At 44.9% G+C, this 25000-nt stretch overlaps 1 protein-coding gene across 1 annotated transcript in view; it reads left to right on the forward strand.

Annotated features, from left to right (window-relative positions):
* Positions 1 to 199: 199 nt before the first annotated feature.
* The window catches only part of PRMT3 (protein arginine methyltransferase 3), a gene marked incomplete at its 5' end in the record, with an annotated part of 90938 nt that continues 66137 nt past the window's right edge, over positions 200 to 25000 (forward strand). The window contains 6 exons of the mRNA XM_089660939.1: positions 200 to 317; positions 2010 to 2092; positions 2506 to 2555; positions 5561 to 5663; positions 8973 to 9120; positions 13917 to 14061. Coding sequence (XP_089517065.1) covers positions 200 to 317; positions 2010 to 2092; positions 2506 to 2555; positions 5561 to 5663; positions 8973 to 9120; positions 13917 to 14061 — 647 coding nt within the window. The remainder of the gene's footprint in view (positions 318 to 2009; positions 2093 to 2505; positions 2556 to 5560; positions 5664 to 8972; positions 9121 to 13916; positions 14062 to 25000) is intronic.

Here is a 25000-nt window from a genome sequence, read left to right on the forward strand (position 1 = left end):
AGTCTCCAGGACAGCAATGCATTCTGACCCTAAAATGTATTTTATGTTTTTGTCCGTGTGTCCCCATTGCAGTGAAATCTCATCACTTCCTGTCCTGGCAGGAAGTGGGACCAAGTCTCCCCGGTAGGGGGCACAGATGGCCTGAGAGACCCTTCCCTGGTCTGTGTGAAGGAATTGACATTTCCTTTCCCATTTGCAGATGAGGAAGACCTGGATGAGGCTCCAGAGCTGGAAGACTACGAGGACGGGGACGATGCCGCCTGGGAAGACGAGGAATCCGGAGTGCAGCAAGACGTTCGATGCCTGTTCTGTGAGAGGTAAACCCCCCCCCCCCCAAATACTGGATGACCCCCCCCAGGGGGCGCCGTGCTGGCCTAGTGCAGTTGATCCATCTCCCTGCTGAGATTGAATATCAGCCACATGAGGGGCTTTATGGGCTGGCCTCATGCCTCCTGTGGAATCCAATGGTGAGATCTCAGGTGTTCCCAGCTCTGTCCCCTCGCCAATTACTCCAAATCTCTGTCACCCAACGCGCAGCCCGCTGGCCCCCCTGTGTGCAGCCCGCCGGCCCCCCTGTGTGCAGCCCGCTGGCCCCCCTGTGTGCAGCCCGCCGGCCCCCCTCTGTGCAGGCCGCCGCCCCCCCCCCCCCCCCCCCCCGTGTGCAGGCCGCCGTTCCCCCCTGTGTGCGGCCCGCAGGCCGTTCACAGACTTCATTGTTGGGGGTTATTATGATGTTTACTGACACCAATGCTGGGGGTTATTATTGCGTTTACTGACTTCATTGTTGGGGGTGATTATGGCGTTTACCGATGCTGGGGGTTATTATTTCATTTACTAACACCGATGCTGGGGGCTATTATGGCGTTTACTGACACCAATGCTGGGGGTTATTATGACGTTCACTGACACCGATGCTGGGGGTTATTATGACGTTCACTGACACCGATGCTGGGGGTTATTATGACGTTCACTGACACCGATGCTGGGGGTTATTATGACGTTCACTGACACCGATGCTGGGGGTTATTATGACGTTCACTGACACCGATGCTGGGGGTTATAATGACGTTCACTGACACCGATGCTGGGGGTTATTATGACGTTCACTGACACCGATGCTGGGGGTTATATGACGTTCACTGACACCGATGCTGGGGGTTATTATGACGTTCACTGACACCGATGCTGGGGGTTATTTTGACGTTCACTGGCACCAATGCTGGAGTTTGTTTTCTTTTACTGACACCGATGCTGGGGGGTTACTATTTAGTTTACTAACACCTAATGCTGGGGGTTATTGTGGCGGTCACTGACACCAATGTTGGGGGTTATTACGGCGTTCTCTGACTTCATTGTTGGTGGGTATTATTGTATTCATTGACACCAATGCTGGGGGTTATTATGGCATTCACTTACTTCATTGTTGGGGGTTATGATGATGTTTGCTGACACCGATGCTGGGGGTTATTATTGCGTTTGCTGACACCGATGCTGGGGGTTATTATTGCGTTTGCTGACACCGATGCTGGGGGTTATTATTGCGTTTGCTGACACCGATGCTGGGGGTTATTATGGTGTTCACTGACACCAATGCTGGAGGTTATTATGGCATTCACTGACTTCATTGTTGGGGGTTATGATGATGTTTACTGACACCGATGCTGGGGGTTATTTTTTCGTTTGATGACACCGATGCTGGGGGTTATTTTTTCGTTTGCTGACACCGATGCTGGGGGTTATTTTTTCGTTTGCTGACACCAATGCTGGGGGTTAATATTGCACCCACTGACACCAATGTTGTCATTGTACGTCAGCTTCTTCAGAGTGAATTGTAGTTTACTGCAAAAAATGCAGCAGGATCAACATATTTGAATATTTGGTATGTTGAGGTGCGAAAATGCAGTACTGTTGAGTGGCCCTCGGGAGGTGTCGGGGGTGGGGGGCCCTCTATAATTTTCTAGTTGGCCATCACTGCCCTAAATAATACTGTTGTCTCGTATATCTTACAGGATCTTCCATTCACCAGAAGAAACCTTCCACCACTGCCAGGAGCAGCATCAGTTCAGCCTCCGCCAGTTTGTCTCCACACACGGTACGGTCAGCCTGGTCACTTGTATGGGGCCCTAAAAGGGTGCCACCCCCCATCCCCACCCCCAAGCAGCAGGCAACTGTGGTGGCTCCTTGGCTTTTCCCCAGAAGCGGCATGTATTGCATCGGTTCCGATGTAGGTGAGGATGCAGCTATTCAAACACCATCTGTGCAGGGCAGGACAGCCATAGGGGTCCTTGAAGACCCCTAGTGTCTCTACAAAGAGGACCTGTCCCCTGCCCATGACATAGGGGTGCATGTTAGCCCCCTTTATTTATTTCAGGTACTTGTAAAGCGCCATCAGTTTACTCAGCGCTTTACATATATATTGTACATTCACATCAGTCCCCGCCCCCGAGGAGCGTACAATCTTCTCCCCCCCCTGGTGATGGTCATCAGAAATCTTCTGTGTTGCAGGTCTGGACTTCTACGGCTACATAAAGTTCATCAATTATGTCCGCTTTACGGTAAGTACGTTTTTATCACCTCCGAGCGTTTATTATACAGCCAGGACTGTTCATATTTAATGTTTAACCCTTCTGTTGCCAAAGCCATTTTTGTGGGTTTTTTTTTGTTTGTTTGTTTTTTACACGTATTAAAAATATCATTTTAGACATGAAGATTACATAAATTCCCCCAAACACATTTTCTGAAAGCAGAGACCCTAGAGCAGCAAGTCTCAACCAGGGTGCCTTGAGGCTTCTTCAGGGCCCCTTGAGGCTTCTTGAGGGGCGCCTTGAGGCTTCTTGAGGGGCGCCCTGAGGCTTCTTGAGGGGTGCCCTGAGGCTTCTTGAGGGGCGCCCTGAGGCTTCTTCAGGGGCGGGGGCGCCTTGAAGCTTCTTCAAGGGCCCCTTGAGGCTTCTTCAGGGGCCCCTTGAGGCTTCTTCAGGGGCCCCTTGAGGCTTCTTCAGGGGCGCCTTGGCAAAATGTCTAAAAATGTACACGTGTAAAAATATCATTTTAGACATGAAGATTACATAAATCCCCCCCAAACATATTTTCTGAAAGCAGAGACCCTAGAGCAGCTAGTCTCAACCAGGGTGCCTTGGAGTGTCTTGAGGCCTCTTCAGGGGCACCTCGAGGCCTCTTCAGGGGCGCCTCGAGGCTTCTTCAGGGTTGCCTTGAGGCTTCTTCAGGGGCGCCTTGGCAAAATGTCTAAAAATTTACACGTGTAAAAATATCATTTTAGACATGAAGATTACATAGAGACTCTAGAGCAGCTAGTCTCAACCAGGGTGCCTTGGGGCACCTTGAGGCTTCTTCAGGGGCGCCTTGAGGCTTCTTCAGAGGTGCCTCGAGGCCTCTTCAGGGGCGCCTCGAGGCCTCTTCAGAGGCGCCTCGAGGCCTCTTCAGGGGCGCCTCGAGGCCTCTTCAGGGGCGCCTCGAGGCTTCTTCAGGGGCGCCTCGAGGCTTCTTCAGGGGCGCCTCGAGGCTTCTTCAGGGGCGCCTCGAGGCTTCTTCAGGGGCGCCTCGAGGCTTCTTCAGGGGCGCCTCGAGGCTTCTACAGGGGCGCCTTGAGGCCTCTTCAGGGGCACCTCAAGGTTTTTTCAGGGTTGCCTGGAAGCTTCTTCAGGGGCGCCTTGAGGCTTCTTCAGGGACTTTGGCAAAATGTCTTAAAATGTCCCAAAACTTGTATACAAGCCAGCAGGTGGAACAATTCTCAAGAAAATTATATAATGAGGCTGGCCATTCGTTATACAAATTTCTTGAGATTTTTTTGCTTTAGATTTACCAAAAACCATATAATATGAGGTCAAACCCAAACAACACTTTCAGTTGTATCCAATCAGGCCGGCCCTTGTGCTACATAGTTGAAGGTAAATCTAAAGGAAATTGAGCAGAAAATTGTAAGAAAATTGTATAGTGTATGGGCAGCCTGGGTTCTCCATAGGTGATGATATAAAAGCCCTACAGGTTATCAGTTTAGAGCTAACCGTGAATAATGGGCCAAGAATTGAGAATTGATTTATTTGTTTTATTTATTTTTTTGTGCATAGGCTCCCCAGACCGGCATGTTTATATGTTGGTATGTGTGTGGGGGTGGAACTGCTCAAAAATGTTTTTGGTGTAACTGTACTTTTTAGAAAAAAAATAAAATTTTCCCAAAATTTTTAAAAAAGGTGCAAAAAGTCCCTTACATGATGCTTTTTTGAGCCGCTGCGCTTTTGGAAAGGGTCGGGGACTTTTTTTTTTTAAACGCAAATTGTTGCGTTTTTGGTTCAATAGACTTCAATAGACACGCTGCAGAAAACACATGTAGTGTGTTTTTGCCACATTTTTGATGCGTTTTGCATTTTTAATCTGCCCAGCAACATGTTGGGTAAAAAAAAAAAAAGTCAAGACATGCAAAAGCATCAAAAAACGCGTCAAAAATGTGCAGGCCAAAACGCACTGTAGAACGGACAAGACGCAAACTGCGTTGGTGTGAACCAGGAGTGAAATGCATTAAAGAAGCATCAAAAATGCACGTTGTGTTTTTAATCTGCCCCGTAGCAAGTTGGGGAAAAAAAAAATAAAAAGCATAAAAAACTAGTCAAAAACGTGTGTGGACTGCAAAATGGACAAAACGCAAATGGCGTTGGTGTGAACCAGGCCTGAAATGCATTAAAAACGCAGCAAAAATGCATCAGAAACACTTGTGTTGCGTTTTTGATGTGTTTTTGATTTTTTGAATCTGCCCAGCAACAAGTTGGTCAAAAAACAAAAAGAAATTTAATAAAGCGTCAAAAACGTGCGTGCAAAACGCAAACTGCATTGGTGCGAAAGAGAGAGAAAATTAAAAAATCACGTGAAATGTGGCGAAAACGGACAAAAACGCAAACGGCGTTGGTTTAAACCAGGCCTGAAATGCATTGAAAACCCATCAAAAATGCACGCGTGTTGCTTTTTTTTTTTTTTTTGCCACATGACCTATGAAAACCGCACCCTAAACGTGGTAAAATCACGAATAAAGTCGCCGTTTTCAGAGACCATTATTGGCACTTTTTCCTATTGCCGCTATTTTTGGCTGATACATTTAGGCTGCCAATATATCAGTGCATCCCTGGTCTCAGTTCTTCTCTATGCAAGTCAGGCTGATCTTGGCGGGTGGGAGGGGCTAGCACGGTGCTGTACATAGCGTCCTGAAAACAGCTTATGGTTGGATGTCGCAGTGATCACCTGACGGGGGGCCCATCCTACCAGCTTCTGACTATTTCTCGGGGATTGTGGGTTGTCAGGTACGGGTGCTAGAGGCACGTCACTGAGCGCGCTCCTAGAACAAAGGAGGTATTGGTACGTGGTGGCGCGCCATCACGCCGTTTAGTCCCACTTCCATGCTGCCACAGATATGCGTAGATCTGGCAGGACGGGGTTAATGGGACGGTAACCCGCGTGACTTACATTGTTACATTTCAAGTATCCGGGAAATTCATTTTTTGCAACATTTTCCATCATTATTTTTTTTTTTTCGTTTTTTTCCTCGTCTCCTCAGAACTGTACGGCCGACAGTCTACGAAGTATCGGCAGCCCGAAGCCTTGGGATCAGGACGACTTCTTCAAGCCGGTGATTGAGGATGACTTGCTGCTGCAGTACGGTGAGCGGTCGTTTTTCTTGGCTTTGCAACATCCAGAAATGGTCACTGCGGCGATACGGAGAGAACGCGCAAACGCCAAAAAAAACGAATAAATACAATAGGTCGAAAAAAAAAGGTCAATATTAACCACTTTAGTGCCGGGAACTCCCCCCCCCCCCCCCCCCCCCCCTCCTGCCCAGGACAACTTTCAGCGCTGTTGCACTTCGAATGACAATTGTGCGGTCATGCGACACTTTACCCATAGGAGAATTTTCATTGTTCGCACAAATAGAGCTTTCTTTTGGTGGTATTTAATCACCACGGGAAGGGGGGGGGGGTATTTTTTTTTGCAAATAATTTTGCAAATAATTGTTTTTCAGAAATTTAAGCCGAGATGTATTCTGCTGCATTTCTTTGGTGACAATAACTCAGATCGAGTTTTATTATTTAGTCTGTAGGAATGTTATAGAGACCATAAACTATGGGATATATCTGAAAATCAATCAATCCTGAAGTACTGATGGCCCATCTCATTTCTTGAGGCCCAAAAATGTCAGGACAGTACAGATATCCCCCCAAATGTCAGGACAGTACAGATATCCCCCCAAATGTCAGGACAGTACAGATATCCCCCCAAATGTCAGGACAGTACAGATATCCCCCCAAATGTCAGGACAGTACAGATATCCCCCCAAATGTCAGGACAGTACAGATATCCCCCCAAATGTCAGGACAGTACAGATATCCCCCCAAATGTCAGGACAGTACAGCTATCCCCCAAATGTCAGAACAGTACAGATATCCCCCAAATGTCAGGACAGGACAGATATCCCCCAAATGTCAGGACAGGACAGATATCCCCCCAAATGTCAGGACAGGACAGATATCCCCCCAAATGTCAGGACAGGACAGATATCCCCCCAAATGTCAGGACAGGACAGATATCCCCCCAAATGTCAGGACAGGACAGATATCCCCCCAAATGTCAGGACAGGACAGATATCCCCCCAAATGTCAGGACAGGACAGATATCCCCCCAAATGTCAGGACAGGACAGATATCCCCCCAAATGTCAGGACAGGACAGATATCCCCCAAATGTCAGGACAGGACAGATATCCCCCAAATGACCTCTTTTTGGAAAGTAGACAGTCCAAGGTATTTAGTAGGAGGCATGGCGAGTTTTTTGAAGTTGTAATTTGTCACAATTTATTTATTTTTTTTACATCCTGTCACCAGAGCAGTACAGCCTCATATAACTGGTGTGGCTGTGATCAGAGACACTGGTGACAAAAAGAAAAAAAAAATACACACACACACTTGCCACAAGTATTGTCCCCGCCCTCCCAATCATGTGATTCAGGTGTTCCAATCCCCCCCACGGACACAGGTGTATACAATCAAGCCCCTAGGCATGCAGACTGCTTCTACAAACATTGGTGAAAGAATGGGTCGCTCTCAGGAGCTCAGTGGCTCCAAGCGTGGTCCCGTGATAGGTGGCCACCTGGGCAATAAGTCCATCCGTGACATTTCCTGGCTACTAAATATTCCACGCTCAACTGTTAGTGGGATTATAACAAAGTGGAAGCCACTGGGAACAACAGCCACTCAGCCACCAAGTGGTAGGCCACGTCACATGACAGGGCGGGGTCAGCGCATGCTGAAGCGCACAGTGCGCAGAAGTCGCTAACTGTCTGCAGAGTCAATAGCTAAAGACCTCCAAACTTGGTGTGGCCTTCAGATGAGCCCAACAACAGTGCGTAGAGAGCTTCATGGAATGGGTTTCCATGGCCGAGCAGCTGCATCCAAGCCTTCCATCACCAAGTTCAATGCAAAGCGTCAGGTGCCGTGGCGTAAAGCACGCCGCCACTGGACTCTAGAGCAGAGCAGACATGTCCTCTGGAGTGACCAATCACACTTCTCTATCTGGCAATCTGATAGACATGTCTGAGTTTGGCGGTTGCCAGGAGAACAGTACTTGCCTGACTGCATTGTGCCAAGTGTAAAGTTTGGTGGAGGGGGGATTATGGTGTGGGGTTGTTTTTCAGGGGTTGGACTTGGCCCCCTAGTTCCAGTGAAGGGAACTCTTAAGGCGACATTCTGGACAATATCATGCTCCCAACTTTGTAAAGACATGGAGGAGCCAGTTTGGGGTGGAGGAACTTGACTGTCCTGCACAGGTCCTGACCTCAACCCCATAGAACACCTTTGGGATGAATTAGAGCGGAGACTGTGAGCCAGGCCTCCTCCCCCGACATCAGTGCCTGACCTGACAAATGTGCTTCTGGAAGAATGGTCCAACCTTCCCATAGACACCCTCCTAAACCTTGTGGACGGCCTTCCCAGAAGAGTTGAAGCTGTTATAGCTGCAATGGGCGGGGCCAACTCAATATTGAACCCAACGGACTAAGACTGGGAGGGGCCATTGAAGGTCACGTGTGTGGAAAGGGCGGGGCCAACTCAATATTGAACCCTACGGACTAAGACTGGGGGGCCATTGAAGGTCATGTGTGGGGAAAAGCCGCCAACCAGTACTTGGGGCAATATAGTGTATGTGTTTTCATTTATATATATATATTTATTTTCAATTTTTTTTTTCCTTTTTAAGTTTTTTTTTTTTTTTGTAACACTGTAACCAGAGTAATATAATGTTACCATAGTAACATTGTACTACTCTGGGGAGAAGATCAGTGTTTTTTTTTTTTGTTTTTTTTTTAATACACATTGTAATTGCTGTAAGCAAGCATTTAACTGAATGAAATCGATTAATTCAGTGTTTTGTTTTTTTTTTTTGGGGGGGGGGAGGGTTGTGATTAGCTGTGATTGGCCCAGTCTGTACCGTGTGATCACTGTGACCAATCCCAGCTGGCAACACAATTGTATACAATGGATGGCATGAAAGGAAGCCATTCATTGTTTGTAATGGTCATGTGATCTGCTGTGATTGGTCACAGTGGTCACATGGGACCCAGTTACTTGATATTTGCATAACTCCTCCCACCGCTTGCATCAGGACTGAGGGCTCTTGAGAGGAGTACTAAGGTAGGGCGTTGATTTCAGGAAGCTACGTACAGCACCCTGCTGGCCCCTCCCACCAGTCATGATCTGCCTACATTATATAGCGAAGCACAGAGACCCAGTGATGACATCACTGGTTCTAAAACAAGGTATGTAATGAAAATGGAAAGGTTTTATTTAAAAATGATCATGTTGAGGAGGGGGGAGGGGGAACCAGCGAAGGCAAAGTAAAGGACGGTTAAGCTTTTACATGAAAGCAGTAGAGTTGTGGTTTTGCAGCGTTGATGTTTGTGTCTCCCGATTGATGTGGCAGATATGGAGGACATGGACTGTGATGGCGGCGGGGCTCGGGTCACAAACTCCGAACCATCTGTACACCTCCGACTCCGGGAGGCAGAGAGCCGGGCGCAGGCAGCCGAGGAGAGCTTAGCCAACGTTCTGGAAGAGCTGCAGAAAATGAGGTTTGTGTTCAGAGGAAGAGGCATGGTGACAACATCGGTGACAACATCGGTGACAACAAAACGTCCAATTCAAAGAGTTTGTTTTTTTTTCAGTTATTATAAGGTGGAAAAAGTCACATGTAGAGTGATGAAGCTGAACACGCGTGTTGCATGATATTCTGTGCTACAGAAGTGTCATTTGTGGGACAACCTGGCTGGACATACAGTTGTGGCCAAAATTATTCAACCCCCAATGCTGTAAAGGGGTTTAGGGACTATAGTGTACATTTGGAATTGTATTCAGAATCAAATCCTACAAGGACGTTGTAACTACCCAAATGCAACTAAAATGACATCAATTGTTTATGTAATACAGTAGTAAATGGTTCTTATGTGGTTTCTTCATTGCCACAATTATTCAACCCCTTAAAGACTACCACTCTGAAGAACAGAGGTTCATACAGGTGCTTTCCATCAGGTATTGAAAACACCTGTGGATGTCACCGAGCAGCAATCAAGCATACCGAGCAGCAATCAAGCATAATAAGCACCAATTAGGCAGCTTTAAAATGACTGTGATACTCAGCTCCTTCTAGACATTTACTGGTGTGGTTACAAACATGGTGAAGGCAAGAGAATGGTCCAGGAAGACAAGAGAAGAGGTGATTTCTCTTCACAGGAAGGGCAATGGCTATAAGAAGATTGCAAAGATGTTAAACATACCAAGAGACACCTTAGGAAGCATCATTCGCAAATTAAAGGCAAAGGGCACTGTTGAAACGCTACCTGGTCGTGGCAGAAAGAAGATGCTGACTTCGACTGCTGTGCGCTACCTGAAGCGTAGAGTGGAGAGAAGTCCCCGTGTGACTGCTGAGGAACTGAGAAAAGATTTGTCAGATGTGGGTACAGAAGTTTCAGCCCAGACAATAAGACGCACACTGCGTAATGAAGGCCTCCGTGCCAGAACTCCCAGGCGTACCCCCTTGCTGTCTCCAAAGAATAAGAAGAGTCGACTGCAGTATGCCAAAAGCCATGTGGACAAACCACAAAAGTTGTGGGATAGTGTTCTGTGGACTGATGAAACAAAATTAGAACTGTTTGGGCCCATGGATCAACGCTATGTTTGGAGGAGGAAGAACAAGGCCTATGATGAAAAGAACACCTTGCCTACTGTGAAGCATGGTGGAGGGTCAATCATGCTTTGGGGCTGTTTTGCTTCTGCAGGTACAGGGAAGCTTCAGCGTGTGCAAGGTACCATGAATTCTCTTCAGTACCAGGAGATATTGGATGGAAACGTGATGCAGTCCGTCACACACCTGAGGCTTGGGAGACGTTGGACCTTTCAACAGGACAATGATCCCAAGCATACCTCCAAGTCCACTAGAGCATGGTTGCAGAGGAAAGGCTGGAACATTTTGGAGTGGCCATCGCAGTCACCAGACTTAAATCCGATTGAGAACCTCTGGTGGGACTTAAAGAAAGCAGTTGCAGTGCGCAAGCCTAAGAATGTGACTGAACTGGAGGCCTTTGCCCATGAAGAATGGGCGAAGATACCCGTAGATCGCTGCAAGACACTTGTGTCAAGCTATGCTTCACGTTTAAAAGCTGTTATAACTGTAAAAGGATGCTGTACTAAGTACTAAGATTGAATGTCACTTGGGGGTTGAATAAAACTGATAATGCTGTGAGCACAGAAAAGACATTTGTGGTTATTTCATTATAACTGTTATGTTATATTTGTCTGACCTACAAGTGCCTCTTTAATGTAAATGTAAGCAAGATGACTGAATGATCAAAAGCAATGTCAAACTGGCCAAAACACTCAATTTCAGTGGGGGTTGAATAATTTTGGCCACAACTGTACGTGTGCCTGACAGATCTGAAGGAGATAGCACAGACATGGAACGTGTGTGGTCAGCTTTGGTGGGAAAGAGGACCTGTCACATTTGTGTTTTGATTCGTAGATTATCTATTACATATCAGCAACACAAGCGTTTTAGATTTAGATTTTAAAATCCTGAGTACATCTCTTTTCCTTCTTTTTTTTTCTCCCTCCCCTCCCCCCTTCCTTCTCTTCCTATTTCTCCTTTCATTTCCTTTTCTTTTCTGTCCTGCCCTCTTCTTTCCTTTTCCTTATTTTTCCTTTCTTCTCCTTCCTTCCTTTTCCCCTTCTTTCCCTTTTTTCTAATTCTTTCCCTTCATCTCTTTCTTTTCATTCTATCCTTTGGTTCCCTTTTTTCTTTTTTCCCTCTTAGTCTCCTTTCCTTCCCCTTCTCCTCCTCTCCTTCCCCTTCTCCTCCTCTCCTTCCCCTTCTCCTCCCTCCTTCCCCTTCTCCTCTCCTTCCCTTCTCCTCCTCTCCTTCCCCTTCTCCTCTCCTTCCCCTTCTCCTTCTCTCCTTCCTTCTCCTTCCTCCCCTTCTCCTCTCTCCCCTTCTCCTCCTCTCCTTCCCCTTCTCCTCCTCTCCTTCCCCTTCTCCTCTCCTTCCCCTTCTCCTCCTCTCCTTCCCCTTCTCCTCCTCTCCTTCCCCTTCTCCTCCTTCCCTCCCCCTTCTCCTCCTCTCCTTCCCCTTCTCCTCCTCTCCTTCCCTTCTCCTCCTCTCCTTCCCCTTCTCCTCCTCTCCTTCCCCTTTCTTCCTCTCCTTCCCCTTCTCCTCCTCTCCTTCCCCTTCTCCTCCTTCCTTCCCTCTCCTCCTTTCCTTCCCCTTCTCCTCCTTTCCTTCCCCTTCTCCTCCTTTCCTTCCCCTTCTCCTCCTTTCCTTCCCCTTCTCTCCTTTCCTTCCCCTTCTCCTCTTTTCCTTCCCCTTCTCCTCCTTTCCTTCCCCTTCTCCTCCTTTCCTTCCCCTTCTCCTCCTTCCTTCCCCTTCTTCTCCTTTCCTTCCCCTTCTCCTCCTCTCCTTCCCCTTCTCCTCCTCTCCTTCCCCTTCTCCTCCTCTCCTTCCCCTTCTCCTCCTCTCCTTCTTTTCCTTTCCTTTTCTTTCTTCTTCCTTTCTTTCTTTTTGTTTTCCTTCCCTTCTCCCCCACTTATATTTTTTCCATTTCCTTTTTTCTTCACAGATTTTCTTTTTCTTCTTCTCTTCTATTTCTTCTCACTTTTGTTCTTCTCTCTCCTTCCTTTCAGTGGTATAAACCCATCAGCTGCCTTGGGGCCCAGAGGTAGGAAGAGGACCCCAGTAGGGAGGTTGTCCCTAAGTATTTTCTCTCTCACTTTCTCTCTTCTCCCTCCCCCCCTCTCTTTCTCTCCCCCCCCTCTCTTTCTCTCCCCCCCCTCTCTTTCTCTCCCCCCCCTCTCTTTCTCTCCCCCCCCTCTCTTTCTCTCCCCCCCTCTCTTTTCTCTCCCCCCCTCTCTTTCTCTCCCCCCCTCTCTTTCTCTCCCCCCCTCTCTTTCTCTCCCCCCTCTCTTTCTCCCCCCCTCTCTTTCTCTCTTCTCTCTCGCTCTTCTCTCCCCCCTCTCTCCTCTCTCTCCCTCTCTCCCCCCCTCTCTCTCTCTCTCGCTCTCCCTCTCTCCCCCCTCTCTCTCTCTCTCGCCCCCCCTCCCTCCCCCCTCTCTCTCTCTCTCTCGCCCCCCCTCCCCCCTCTCTCTCGCCCCCCCCCTCTCCCCCCTCTCCCCCTCTCTCTCCCCTCTCTCCCCCTCTCTTCTCCCCCTCCCCCCTCTCTCTCCCCCTCCCCTCCCTCCCTCCCCCCTCTCTCTCCCCTCTCTCTCCCCCTCCCCCTCTCTCTCCCCCCTCTCTCTCTCCCCCCCTCTCTTCCCCCCTCTCTTCCCCCCTCTCTCCCCCCCCTCTCTTCCCCCCCTCTCTCTTCCCCCCTCTCTCTCTTCCCCCCTCTCTCTCTTCCCCCCTCTCTCTCTTCTCCCCCCTCTCTCTCTCTTCCCCCCTCTCTCTCTTCCCCCTCTCTCTCTCTTCCCCTCTCTCTCTCCTCCCCCCTCTCTCTCCCCCCCCTCTCCCCCCTCTCTCCTCCCCCCTCTTCTCTCTCTCTACCCTCTCTCTCTTCTCTCCCTTTCTCCCCCCCTCTCTCCCCCCTCTCTCTCCTCTCTCTCTCTCCCTCTAATCTCTCTTCTCTCTCTCTCTCTCTCTCTCTCTCTCCCCCCCCCCCTCTTCTCTCCTCTCTTCTCTCCTCTCTCTCTCCTCTCTTGACAGAGATGGCATTTAGTGCTCTGGACTGAGACAAGTACACCCTATAGAGGGATGTGCTTTGTTCCTATTTCATGTCTGAGGTTTACAACCTCTTTAAAGTAGAACTCCAGCCCCCTTCCTAACACCTCTCCTGACTAACCTGTGTTAAAAACCAAAAAAAGTATAAATGTATTTTCAGGCCGCTCTGGTCCGGTCCTGTGATTCGGTTCCCCGCTGTCAGCCATTGGCGGCTGCAAGGAAGAGGAGGGAGCGCTGACAACAGATGGGCGATAGGAGCCTACGGGTGATGTCACTACTTCTGGAATTCCCAGCCGTTACCGAGCGCTCGCTCCTGTCCCCTGCAGCCATCGCTGACTGACGCAGGGGAGCCAGATCACATGACCGGAGCGGGCTGCAAATAGGTAAGTATGTCTTATCCTTCAGGTTAGTCGGCATAGGTATTGGGGGGGGGGGGCAGTTTTAAGACTAGTTAGGGCTGGAATTCTACTTTAATGCAGCGATGTGAATGGCCCGAACGTTTGACATTGTCGCTGTAGTAGCAGTGCACCATGTGGCCAGTAGGAGGGCAGCACAGCCCAGAGCTGCGCTCTTCTCCCTCGCCCGCGCCGCGCGCTCGCCTCTCGTCCTCTTTTCATTTTCACGGTTCGGCGAGCTCGTCTCAGGGGTATCTTTTCAAATTGATTACAGACAACTTGCGCAGGATTTCGTGATGAACGCAGATGTCAGATGTGCTTCGTCTTCCGCTGGGGCCATCGCCGATCTGGATGAGAGCGAGGACTGCGCCTACTTCAGCTCCTACGGTCACTTCTCCATACACGAGGAGATGCTAAAGGTCAGCGAATAACACAGGTGCCGGGGCCGCTATTCCAGGAGGGTTAATCGCTACACGCCGCGCTGGCGGCGCCAATGTCATGCGTCGCACTTAGCACGGCGACTGTTCCGCCGCTGACAGGCTGAGCTGTGCCAAAAAGTTACCACAAAGCAAAACTCCCATCTCACAGAAAAAGCAAGGTCACAGTGTTGGAAAGAGCATTTTCTGCAATGTACAAATTGATTTTTACTTTTGAAATGCTTGCCGAGTAATCAGCAGAGGGAAAATCAGCGCCTTCTAATGAAATCTCTAAGGCTGGCCATACATTGTACCATTTTCTTGAGAATTTTGCTTTAGATTTCCCAAAACCATATAATATGAGGTCAAACCCGAACAACACTTTCAGTTGTATCCAATCAGGCAGGCCCTTGCGCTACATAGTTGAAGGTAAATCTGAAGGAAATTGGGCAGAAAATTGTATAATGTATGGCCAGCCTAAAGCAGGACATAGACGGACGGGTGCGATCGGCCGACGTTACCACCAACGTTAAAAAAATCAGCCGATTTTTGGCCCGTCTATGGCCGGCATTAACCCCATAACTTCTGTCCCTTGCAGAGACGGAGCGCACCATACCATGTGACAGGGGAGCGCACCATACCATGTGACACGGGAGCGCACCATACCATGTGACAGGGGAGCGCACCATACCATGTGACGGGGGAGCGCACCATACCATGTGACAGGGGAGCGCACCATACAATGTGACGGGGGAAGCGCACCATACAATGTGACGGGGGAGCGCACCATACAATGTGACGGGGGAGCGCACCATACAATGTGACGGGGGAGCGCACCATACAATGTGACGGGGGAGCGCACCATACCATGTGACGGGGGAGCGCACCATACCATGTGACGGGGGAGCGCACCATACCATGTGACGGGAGCGCACCATACCATGTGACGGGGGAGCGCACCATACCATGTGACGGGGGAGCGCACCATACCATGTGACGGGGGAGCGCACCATACCATGTGACGGGGGGAGCGCACCATACAATGTGACGGGGGAGCGCACCATACAATGTGACGGGGGAGCGCACCATACCATGTGACGGGGGAGCGCACCATACCATGTGACGGGGGAGCGCACCATACCATGTGACGGGGGAGCGCACCATACCATGTGACGGGGGAGCGCACCATACCATGTGACGGGGGAGCGCACCATACCATGTGACGGGGGAGCGCACCATACCATGTGACGGGGGAGCGCACCATACCATGTGACGGGGGAGCGCACCATACAATGTGACGGGGGAGCGCACCATACAATGTGACGGGGGAGCGCACCATACCATGTGACAGGGAAGCGCACCATACCATGTGACAGGGAAGCGCACCATACCATGTGACAGGGAAGCGCACCATACCATGTGACAGGGAAGCGCACCATACCATGTGACGGGAGCGCACCATACCATGTGACGGGAGCACCATACAATGTGACAGGGGAGCGCACCATACAATGTGACAGGGGAGCGCACCATACCATGTGACAGCAATACATTATTTGGATACATTGTTGCAACCGCAAGACTTTCATATAAAATATAATCGCGGACTGGACTGCCACTTCATAGGAAAGATTCAGGTGTCTCCCATTCCTATCATCCATTCACTTTAGCAGAATAACATTTCTTCTTCTTCTTCCTTCTTCTTTCTTCATTTTTCCTCTTCTTTCTTTTTTCATCTTCTTCTTCCTTCTTTCTTCTTCTTTCTTCTTCTTTCTTTTTCTTTCTTCCTCTTTCTTTTTCTTTCTTCCTCTTTCTTTTTCTTTCTTCCTCTTTCTTTTTCTTCTTCCTCTTTCTTTTTCTTCTTCCTCTTTCTTTTTCTTTCTTCTTCTTTCTTCTTCCTTCCTCTTCCTTCTTCTTCCTTCTACTTCCTTCTTCTTTCTTTCTTTTTCCTTCTTCCTTCTTCTTCCTTCTACTTCCTTCTTCTTTCTTTCTTTTTCCTTCTTCTTTCCTCTTTCTTCTTCCTACTTCTTTCTTTTTTTTCGTCGTCTTCTTTCTTCATTTTCTTCTTTCTTTTTTCATCTTCTTCTTCCTTCTTTCTTCTTCTTTCTTTTTCTTACTTCTTCTTTCTTCCTCTTTCTTTTTCTTTCTTCTTCCTCTTTCTTCTTCCTTCTTTTCCTTTCTTCTTCCTTCTTTTCCTTTCTTCTTCCTTCTTTTCCTTTCTTCTTCCTTCTTTTCCTTTCTTCTTCCTTCTTCTTCTTTCTTCTTCTTTCTTCTTCCTTCTTCTTTCTTCTTCCTTCTTCTTCCTTCTACTTCCTTCTTCTTTCTTTCTTCTTCTTCCTTCTTCTTTCTTTCTTCTTCCTTCTTTCTTCTTCTTTCTGCTTCCCTCTTCCTTCTTCTTCCTTCTTTCTTTTTTTTCGTCGTTTTCTTTCTTCATTTTTCTTCTTTCTTTTTTCGTCGTCTTCTTTCTTCATTTTTCTTCCTCTTTCTTTTTTCGTCTTCTTCTTCCTTCTTTCTTCTTTTTTCATCTGCTTCTTTCTTCTTCTTCCTTCTACTTCTTTCTTTCTTCTTCTTTCTTTTTCTTTTCTTCTTTCTTTTTCTTTCTTTTTCTATCTTTTTCTTTCTTCTTCTCTCTTCTTCTTTCTTCTTCTCTCTTTTTCTTTTTACTTTTTCTTTCTTCTTCTCTCTTCTTCTTTCATCTTTTTCTTTCTTTTTCTTTCTTTTCTTCCTTCTTTCTTTTTCTTTTTTCTTCTTTCTTTTTCTTTCTTCGTCTTTCTTTTCTTCTTTCTTCTTCTTTTTTTGTCTTCCTTCTTTCTTGCTTCCTTCTTTTTCTTTCTTCCTTCTTCTTCCTTCTACTTCCTTCTTCTTTCTTCTTCCTTCTTTTTACTTCCTTCTTCTTTCTGCTTCCCTCTTCTTCTTCCATTCTTCTTCCCTCTCCTTCCTTCTTTCTTCATTTTTCTTCTTCTTCTTTCTTTTTTCATCTTCTTCTTCTTCCTTCTTTTTTCGTCTTCTACTTCTTTCTTCTTTCTTTCTTCTTTCTTTCTTCTTCTTTCTTTTTCTTTTCTTCTTCCTTTTTCTTTCTACTTCTTTCTTTTCTTTCTTTTTCTTTCTTTTTCTTTCTTTTTCTTTCTTCTTCTTTCTTTTTCTTTCTTCATCTTTCTTTTCTTCTTTCTTCTTTTTTCGTCTTCTGCTTCCTTCTTTCTTCTTCTTTCTTTTTCTTTCTACTTCTTTCTTTTTTCTTCTTCTTTCTTCTTCTTTCTTTCTTTTTTTCTTCTTTCTTTTTCTTTCTACGTCTTTCTTTTTCTTTCTTCTTCTTTCTTCTTCTCTCTTCTTCTTCTTTCTTCTTCTTCTTTCTTTTTCTTTCTTCTTCCTTTTTCTTTCTTCTTCTCTCTACTTCTTTCTTTTTCTTACTACTTCTTTCTTTTTCTTTCTTCGTCTTTCTTTTTCTTCTTTCTTCTTTTTTCGTCTTCTGCTTCCTTCTTTCTTCTTCTTTCTTTTTCTTTCTACTTCTTTCTTTTTCTTTCTTTCTTCCTCTTCTTCTTGCAGGTCACGGCTCATGCGCAGATTTTTTATCGGTAAAATGATTGGCCTATTTGCCCATCATTGCCGGGAAAATCGGCTGATCGTCAAAATCGGCCGCGAATTTTCCAACATGCCCGATAAAAAAACTGTGCAAAAAAACCCGAAAAACAGCCGACCAATTAACCCGCTAACAGTGTGAGAATCGGCCGATTTTTGACCCGTCTATGGCCGGCATAAGACTGTAGTCACAATTATAGATTGTTTTCAAATGAAAAGGAAATGAATCGTCAAAGTCTCACTTCGGGCTGCCATTTTGTTTTCGGATACAGTGCGGAACAGTTGACATTTCTGTCATTGTTCTATTATTAGCTCTGACCCCTTATAGGGACATTTATTCCGTTTCCTGTTTCTGTGACAATCTATAGAAGAAATGGGAGGGGGGTGGTTGTCACCAGGACAGGAAGGCAGGGACAGCAATAAAAACATTGACGTTGGTAATAATGAGTTTTCCCACGATCCCTGTGCTGAGTTCCCGGGTGCTGTGCCCATTATGAGGGGTTCCCACCATCCCTGTGCTGAGTTCCCGGGTCTGTACACCCGCTGTGCCCATCATGAGGGGTTCGCATCATCCCTGCGCTGAGTTCCCGAGTCTGTACACCCGCTGTGCCCATTATAAGGGGTTCCCACCATCCCTGTGCTGAGTTCCCGGGTCTGTACGCCCGCTGTGCCCATTATGAGGGGTTCCCACCATCCCTGTGCTGAGTTCCCGGGTCTGTACGCCCGCTGTGCTCATTATGAGGGGTTCCCACGATTCCTGTGCTGAGTTCCCGGGTCTGTACGCCCGCTGTGCCCATTATGAGGGGTTCCCACCATCCCTGTGCCGAGTTCCCGGGTCTGTACGCCCGCTGTGCCCATTATGAGGGGTTCCCAGCATCCCTGTGCTGAGTTCCCGGGTCTGTACGCCCGCTGTGCCCATTATGAGGGGTTCCCACCATCCCTGTGCTGAGTTCCCGGGTCTGTACGCCCGCTGTGCCCAATGAGGGGTTCCCACCATCCCTGTGCCGAGTTCCCGGGTCTGTATGCCCGCTGTGCCCAATATGAGGGGTTCCCAGCATCCCTGTGCCGAGTTCCCGGGTCTGTACACCCGCTGTGCCCAATGAGGGGTTCCCACCATCCCTGTGCCGAGTTCCAAGGTCTGTACACCCGCTGAGCCTTGCCTTGCCCAGTTCCTGTGGAGCTCACATAGGCAGTGGCGTGTAGTGTTGGAATCAGATCAATGAGTGAATATTTGCTTCTATAGCTCTGTGTGTCGCGGTTCCCCCCCCCGCATGTTCCGTCCTCAGCATACATTGCAGGAAATGTGACGGCTGACCTATGAGAAGGTGCGCTGTGTGCAGGAATGGGCCCCGAGTCAGCCGGCGCTCACCCATGCGGCACAGATAACCTTTCTTACTTCAGTGGCCCGTGCTTCCCAGCTCTGACTTAAAGAGAACCTGTCCAACCGAGCCGCGACCCGGACCAGCCGCATCCTATCACTTCTGACCCACCGTGATGGGTTTGAGTCTTTATTCCAAAGAAAAGATTAAAAATGGAGAGAATAAAGCGAAACTGCTTAGCGCCGCAAACCGAAAACCATATTTAATTCATTTTTATTATTCAAAGCAAACTCCCCCCATTCATCCATGTCTCCATCCATCATCCATCCATCCATCCATGTCTCCATCCATCATCCATCCATGTCTCCATCCATCCATCATCCATCCATGTCTCCATCCATCCATCATCCATCCATCCATGTCTCCATCCATCCATCATCCATCCATCCATGTCTCCATCCATCCATCATCCATCCATCCATGTCTCCATCCATCATCCATCCATCCATCCATGTCTCCATCCATCATCCATCCATGTCTCCATCCATCCATCATCCATCCATCCATGTCTCCATCCATCATCCATCCATCCATGTCTCCATCCATCATCCATCCATGTCTCCATCCATCCATCATCCATCCATCCATGTCTTCATCCTTCATCCATCCATCCATGTCTCCATCCATCCATCCATGTCTCCATCCTTCATCCATCCATCCATCCATGTCTCCATCTGTCATCCATCTTGGGTAAGGGCAGACAGTTCATGTAGCATTTACTTCCTGGAATCCATCTGCCCTTAGCTCAAGCTTGCAAGTAGGAAAGTGTGCTTAGCTGAGAAAACCCCTACTCCCAATACTCCTGGGATGTATGACATCATCTTGGCCTAGGCCAGAAACCAGGAAGCAACTGCAGAAATGTAATATAAAAAAAGTATAAAACAAGTAAACAATCTGCCTTCCTATCTATCTACTAATACTAGTCAATGGGGAGCCTGAGAAAGCTACAGAAGGCAGCAAAGGGGGAAGGGCATCCCCTCCCCCTGCTTGTAATAGCAATTGAGCAGCTAGTTAGCCGCCCCGATCACCGTTACAAGAGAGCCCACCGTCGGCTATAAGAAAACCGTGCCGGGGTCACCACTCAATTATAACCACCCAAAGTCCAGCAATGTGCGGCTACAGCGATGGCCAAGACAAGAGACATTCATTTCTGTTCTCTAGGAACACCACATCAGGGTGACTGACCTGCAGACAAAATGACATCAAACCGTATTGAAAAACAGTCTGCTGCAGACAGGAGGAGGCATTTCCTCAGTCTCCCCTCCCCCAGTGATCAGACTGTACATTGTAACTTTGTAGAAGGAGGAGGAAGCATTTCCTCAGTCTCCCCTCCCCCAGTGATCAGACTGTACATTGTAACTTTGTAGAAGGAGGAGGAAGCATTTCCTCAGTCTCCCCTCCCCCAGTGATCAGACTGTACATTGTAACTTTGTAGAAGGAGGAGGAGGCATTTCCTCAGTCTCCCCTCCCCCAGTGATCAGACTGTACATTGTAACTTTGTAGAAGGAGGAGGCATTTCCTCAGTCTCCCCTCCCCCAGTGATCAGACTGTACATTGTAACTTTGTAGAAGGAGGAGGCATTTCCTCAGTCTCCCCTCCCTGAGTGATCAGACTGTACATTATAACTTTGTAGCAGGAGGAGGCATTTCCTCAGTCTCCCCTCCCCCAGTGATCAGACTGTACATTGTAACTTTGTAGGAGGAGGAGGAGGCATTTCCTCAGTCTCCCCTCCCCCAGTGATCAGACTGTACATTGTAACTTTGTAGAAGGAGGAAGAGGCATTTCCTCAGTCTCCCCTCCCCCAGTGATCAGACTGTACATTGTAACTTTGTAGGAGGAGGAGGAGGCATTTCCTCAGTCTCCCCTCCCCCAGTGATCAGACTGTACATTGTAACTTTGTAGAAGGAGGAAGAGGCATTTCCTCAGTCTCCCCTCCCCCAGTGATCAGACTGTACATTGTAACTTTGTAGAAGGAGGAGGAGGCATTTCCTCAGTCTCCCCTCCCCCAGTGATCAGACTGTACATTGTAACTTTGTAGAAGGAGGAGGAAGCATTTCCGCAGTCTCCCCTCCCCCAGTGATCAGACTGTACATTGTAACAGGAGGAGGCATTTCCTCAGTCTCCCCTCCCCCAGTGATCAGACTGTACATTGTAACTTTGTAGCAGGAGGAAGCATTTCCTCAGTCTCCCCTCCCCCAGTGATCAGACTGTACATTGTAACTTTGTAGAAGGAGGAGGAAGCATTTCCTCAGTCTCCCCTCCCCTGGGGATCAGACTGTACATTGTAACTTTGTAGGAGGAGGAGGAGGCATTTCCTCAGTCTCCCCTCCCCCAGTGATCAGACTGTACATTGTAACTTTGTAGAAGGAGGAGGAAGCATTTCCTCAGTCTCCCCTCCCCCGGGGATCAGACTGTACATTGTAACTTTGTAGGAGGAGGAGGAGGCGTTTCCTCAGTCTCCCCTCCCCCAGTGATCAGACTGTACATTGTAACTTTGTCGAAGGAGGAGGCATTTCCTCAGTCTCCCCTCCCCCAGTGATCAGACTGTACATTGTAACTTTGTAGAAGGAGGAGGAGGCATTTCCTCAGTCTCTCTTCCCCCAGTGATCAGACTGTACATTGTAACATTGTAGAAGGAGGAGGAGGCATTTCCGGAGTGAAAAGCAAAGGAAATCATTGTTACGGGGAGTACTTGGCTCTCTGTGAGAGGTAATAAATGCCGGGAAATGTCACTGAGCCATTGCTGCTCATGCTGCAGATATCTGATGACAGGTCCACTTTATTGGCCCTACAACATTGGACGATCGGATCCGGCTCCATAACTCTCTTGGTTCTCCAGGCCGAGGGCTCCATCTCTCCATCATCGGGTTAAACCGCTTCCACTGAAGGCGCACAATGTGCTGACTCCAATAAAAGTGAAAAGATCGCAGCGGTAATCGAGAAAGGCGCCGAAGCGGAAAATATTCGCCTCTTTCCCTCCAGAGCCGGGGTCTCGGCCTTGGACGATCAATTAAAAATTTGCTGTTCAACTCTCAATCATTCGACCTCTGAAACTCCGGCCAGATCTGACGGCCACAGAGAGATTTGTGGATTCCCCTGGAACAACGCTCCCCGGTGCGACGCCGCGGTCAGGGGCGGTACGCGCTCTTGGGTTGAGGTGACCACATTGGAACATTTCAAGCCTGGTACATCTAAAAAAAAAAAAAAAAAAAAAAAAAATTCATAGTAAAGCTCGTTACATCTAAAAAAAAAAAAAGAAAAAAAAATTCATAGTAGGGCTTGTTACATCTAAAAAAAGAAAAAAAAATTTCATAGTAAAGTTTGTTACATCTAAAAAAAGAAAAAAAAATTTCATAGTAAAGCTTGTTACATCTAAAAAGAAAAAAAGAAAAAAAAAATGTCATAGTAAAGCTTGTTACATCTAAAATAAAAAAAATAAAAAAAAATTCACAGTAAAGCTTTTTACATCTAAAAAATGAAAAAAAAATCATAGTAAAGCTTGTTACATCTTAAAAAAAAAATCATAGTAAAGCTTGTTACATTTAAAAAAAAAATCATAGTAAAGCTTGTTACATTTAAAAAAAAAAAAAGAAAAATTCATAGTAAAGCTTGTTACATTTAAAAAAAACAGAAAAAAAATGTCATAGTGAAGCTTGTTACATCTAAAAAAAAAAAAAAAAAAAGAAAAGAAGGAAAAAAAATTTCATAGTAAAGCTTGTTACATCTAAAAAAGAAAAAAAAATTCATAGTAAGGCTTGTTACATCTAAAAGAAAAGAAAATTCACAGTAAAGCTTTTTACATCTAAAAAAAGAAAAAAAATCATAGTAAAGCTTGTTATATCTAAAAAACAAAGAAAAATTCATAGTAAAGCTTGTTACATTAAAAAAAAAAAACACAGAAAAAAATGTCATAGTAAAGCTTGTTACATCTAAAAAAAAAAAAAAAAAAAGAAAAAAAGGAAAAAAATTTCATAGTAAAGCTTGTTACATCTAAAACAAAAAAAAAAGAAAAAAATTTCATAGTAAAGCTTGTTACATCTAAAAAGAAAAAAAGAAAAAAAAATGTCATAGTAAAGCTTGTTACATCTAAAATAAAAAAAATTAAAAAAAATTCACAGTAAAGCTTTTTACATCTAAAAAAAGAAAAAAAATCATAGTAAAGCTTGTTACATCTTAAAAAAAAATCATAGTAAAGCTTGTTACATTTAAAAAAAAAAAAGAAAAATTCATGGTAAAGCTTGTTACATTTAAAAAAAAACAGAAAAAAAATCATAGTAAAGCTTGTTACATCTTAAAAAAAAAATCATAGTAAAGCTTGTTACATCTTAAAAAAAAAATCATAGTAAAGCTTGTTACATTTAAAAAAAAAATCATAGTAAAGCTTGTTACATTTAAAAAAAAAAAAAGAAAAATTCATAGTAAAGCTTGTTACATTTAAAAAAAACAGAAAAAAAATGTCATAGTGAAGCTTGTTACATCTAAAAAAAAAAAAAAAAAAAGAAAAGAAGGAAAAAAAATTTCATAGTAAAGCTTGTTACATCTAAAAAAGAAAAAAAAATTCATAGTAAGGCTTGTTACATCTAAAAGAAAAGAAAATTCACAGTAAAGCTTTTTACATCTAAAAAAAGAAAAAAAATCATAGTAAAGCTTGTTATATCTAAAAAACAAAGAAAAATTCATAGTAAAGCTTGTTACATTAAAAAAAAAAAACACAGAAAAAAATGTCATAGTAAAGCTTGTTACATCTAAAAAAAAAAAAAAAAAAAGAAAAAAAGGAAAAAAATTTCATAGTAAAGCTTGTTACATCTAAAACAAAAAAAAAAGAAAAAAATTTCATAGTAAAGCTTGTTACATCTAAAAAGAAAAAAAGAAAAAAAAATGTCATAGTAAAGCTTGTTACATCTAAAATAAAAAAAATTAAAAAAAATTCACAGTAAAGCTTTTTACATCTAAAAAAAGAAAAAAAATCATAGTAAAGCTTGTTACATCTTAAAAAAAAATCATAGTAAAGCTTGTTACATTTAAAAAAAAAAAAGAAAAATTCATGGTAAAGCTTGTTACATTTAAAAAAAAACAGAAAAAAATGTCATAGTGAAGCTTGTTACATCTAAAAAAAAAAAAAAAAAGAAAGGAAGGAAAAAAAATTTCATAGTAAAGCTTGTTACATCTAAAAAAGAAAAAAAAAATCATAGTAAGGCTTGTTACATCTAAAAGAAAAAAAGAAAAAAAATTCACAGTAAAGCTTTTTACATCTAAAAAAAGAAAAAAAATCATAGTAAAGCTTGTTATATCTAAAAAAAAAAAGAAAAATTCATAGTAAAGCTTGTTACATTAAAAAAAAAACACAGAAAAAAATGTCATAGTAAAGCTTGTTACATCTAAAAAAAAAAAAAAGAAAAAAAGGAAAAATAATTTCATAGTAAAGCTTGTTACATCTAAAACAAAAAAAAAGAAAAAAATTTCATAGTAAAGCTTGTTACATCTAAAAAGAAAAAAAGAAAAAAAAAATGTCATAGTAAAGCTTGTTACATCTAAAATAAAAAAAATTAAAAAAAATTCACAGTAAAGCTTTTTACATCTAAAAAAAGAAAAAAAATCATAGTAAAGCTTGTTACATCTTAAAAAAAAATCATAGTAAAGCTTGTTACATTTAAAAAAAAAAAGGAAAAATTCATAGTAAAGCTTGTTACATTTAAAAAAAAACAGAAAAAAAATGTCATAGTGAAGCTTGTTACATCTAAAAAAAAAAAGAAAAGAAGGAAAAAAAATTTCATAGTAAAGCTTGTTACATCTAAAAAAGAAAAAAAAATTCATAGTAAAGCTTGTTATATCTAAAAAAAAAAGAAAAATTCATAGTAAAGCTTGTTACATTAAAAAAAAAAACACAGAAAAAAATGTCATAGTAAAGCTTGTTACATCTAAAAAAAAAAAAAAGAAAAAAAGGAAAAATAATTTCATAGTAAAGCTTGTTACATCTAAAACAAAAA

Source organism: Staurois parvus, unplaced genomic scaffold (genome assembly GCF_062004578.1).
Source record: "Staurois parvus isolate SC_StPar_1 unplaced genomic scaffold, SC_StPar_1.0 ptg001290l, whole genome shotgun sequence".
Taxonomy (NCBI): Eukaryota; Metazoa; Chordata; class Amphibia; order Anura; family Ranidae; genus Staurois; species Staurois parvus.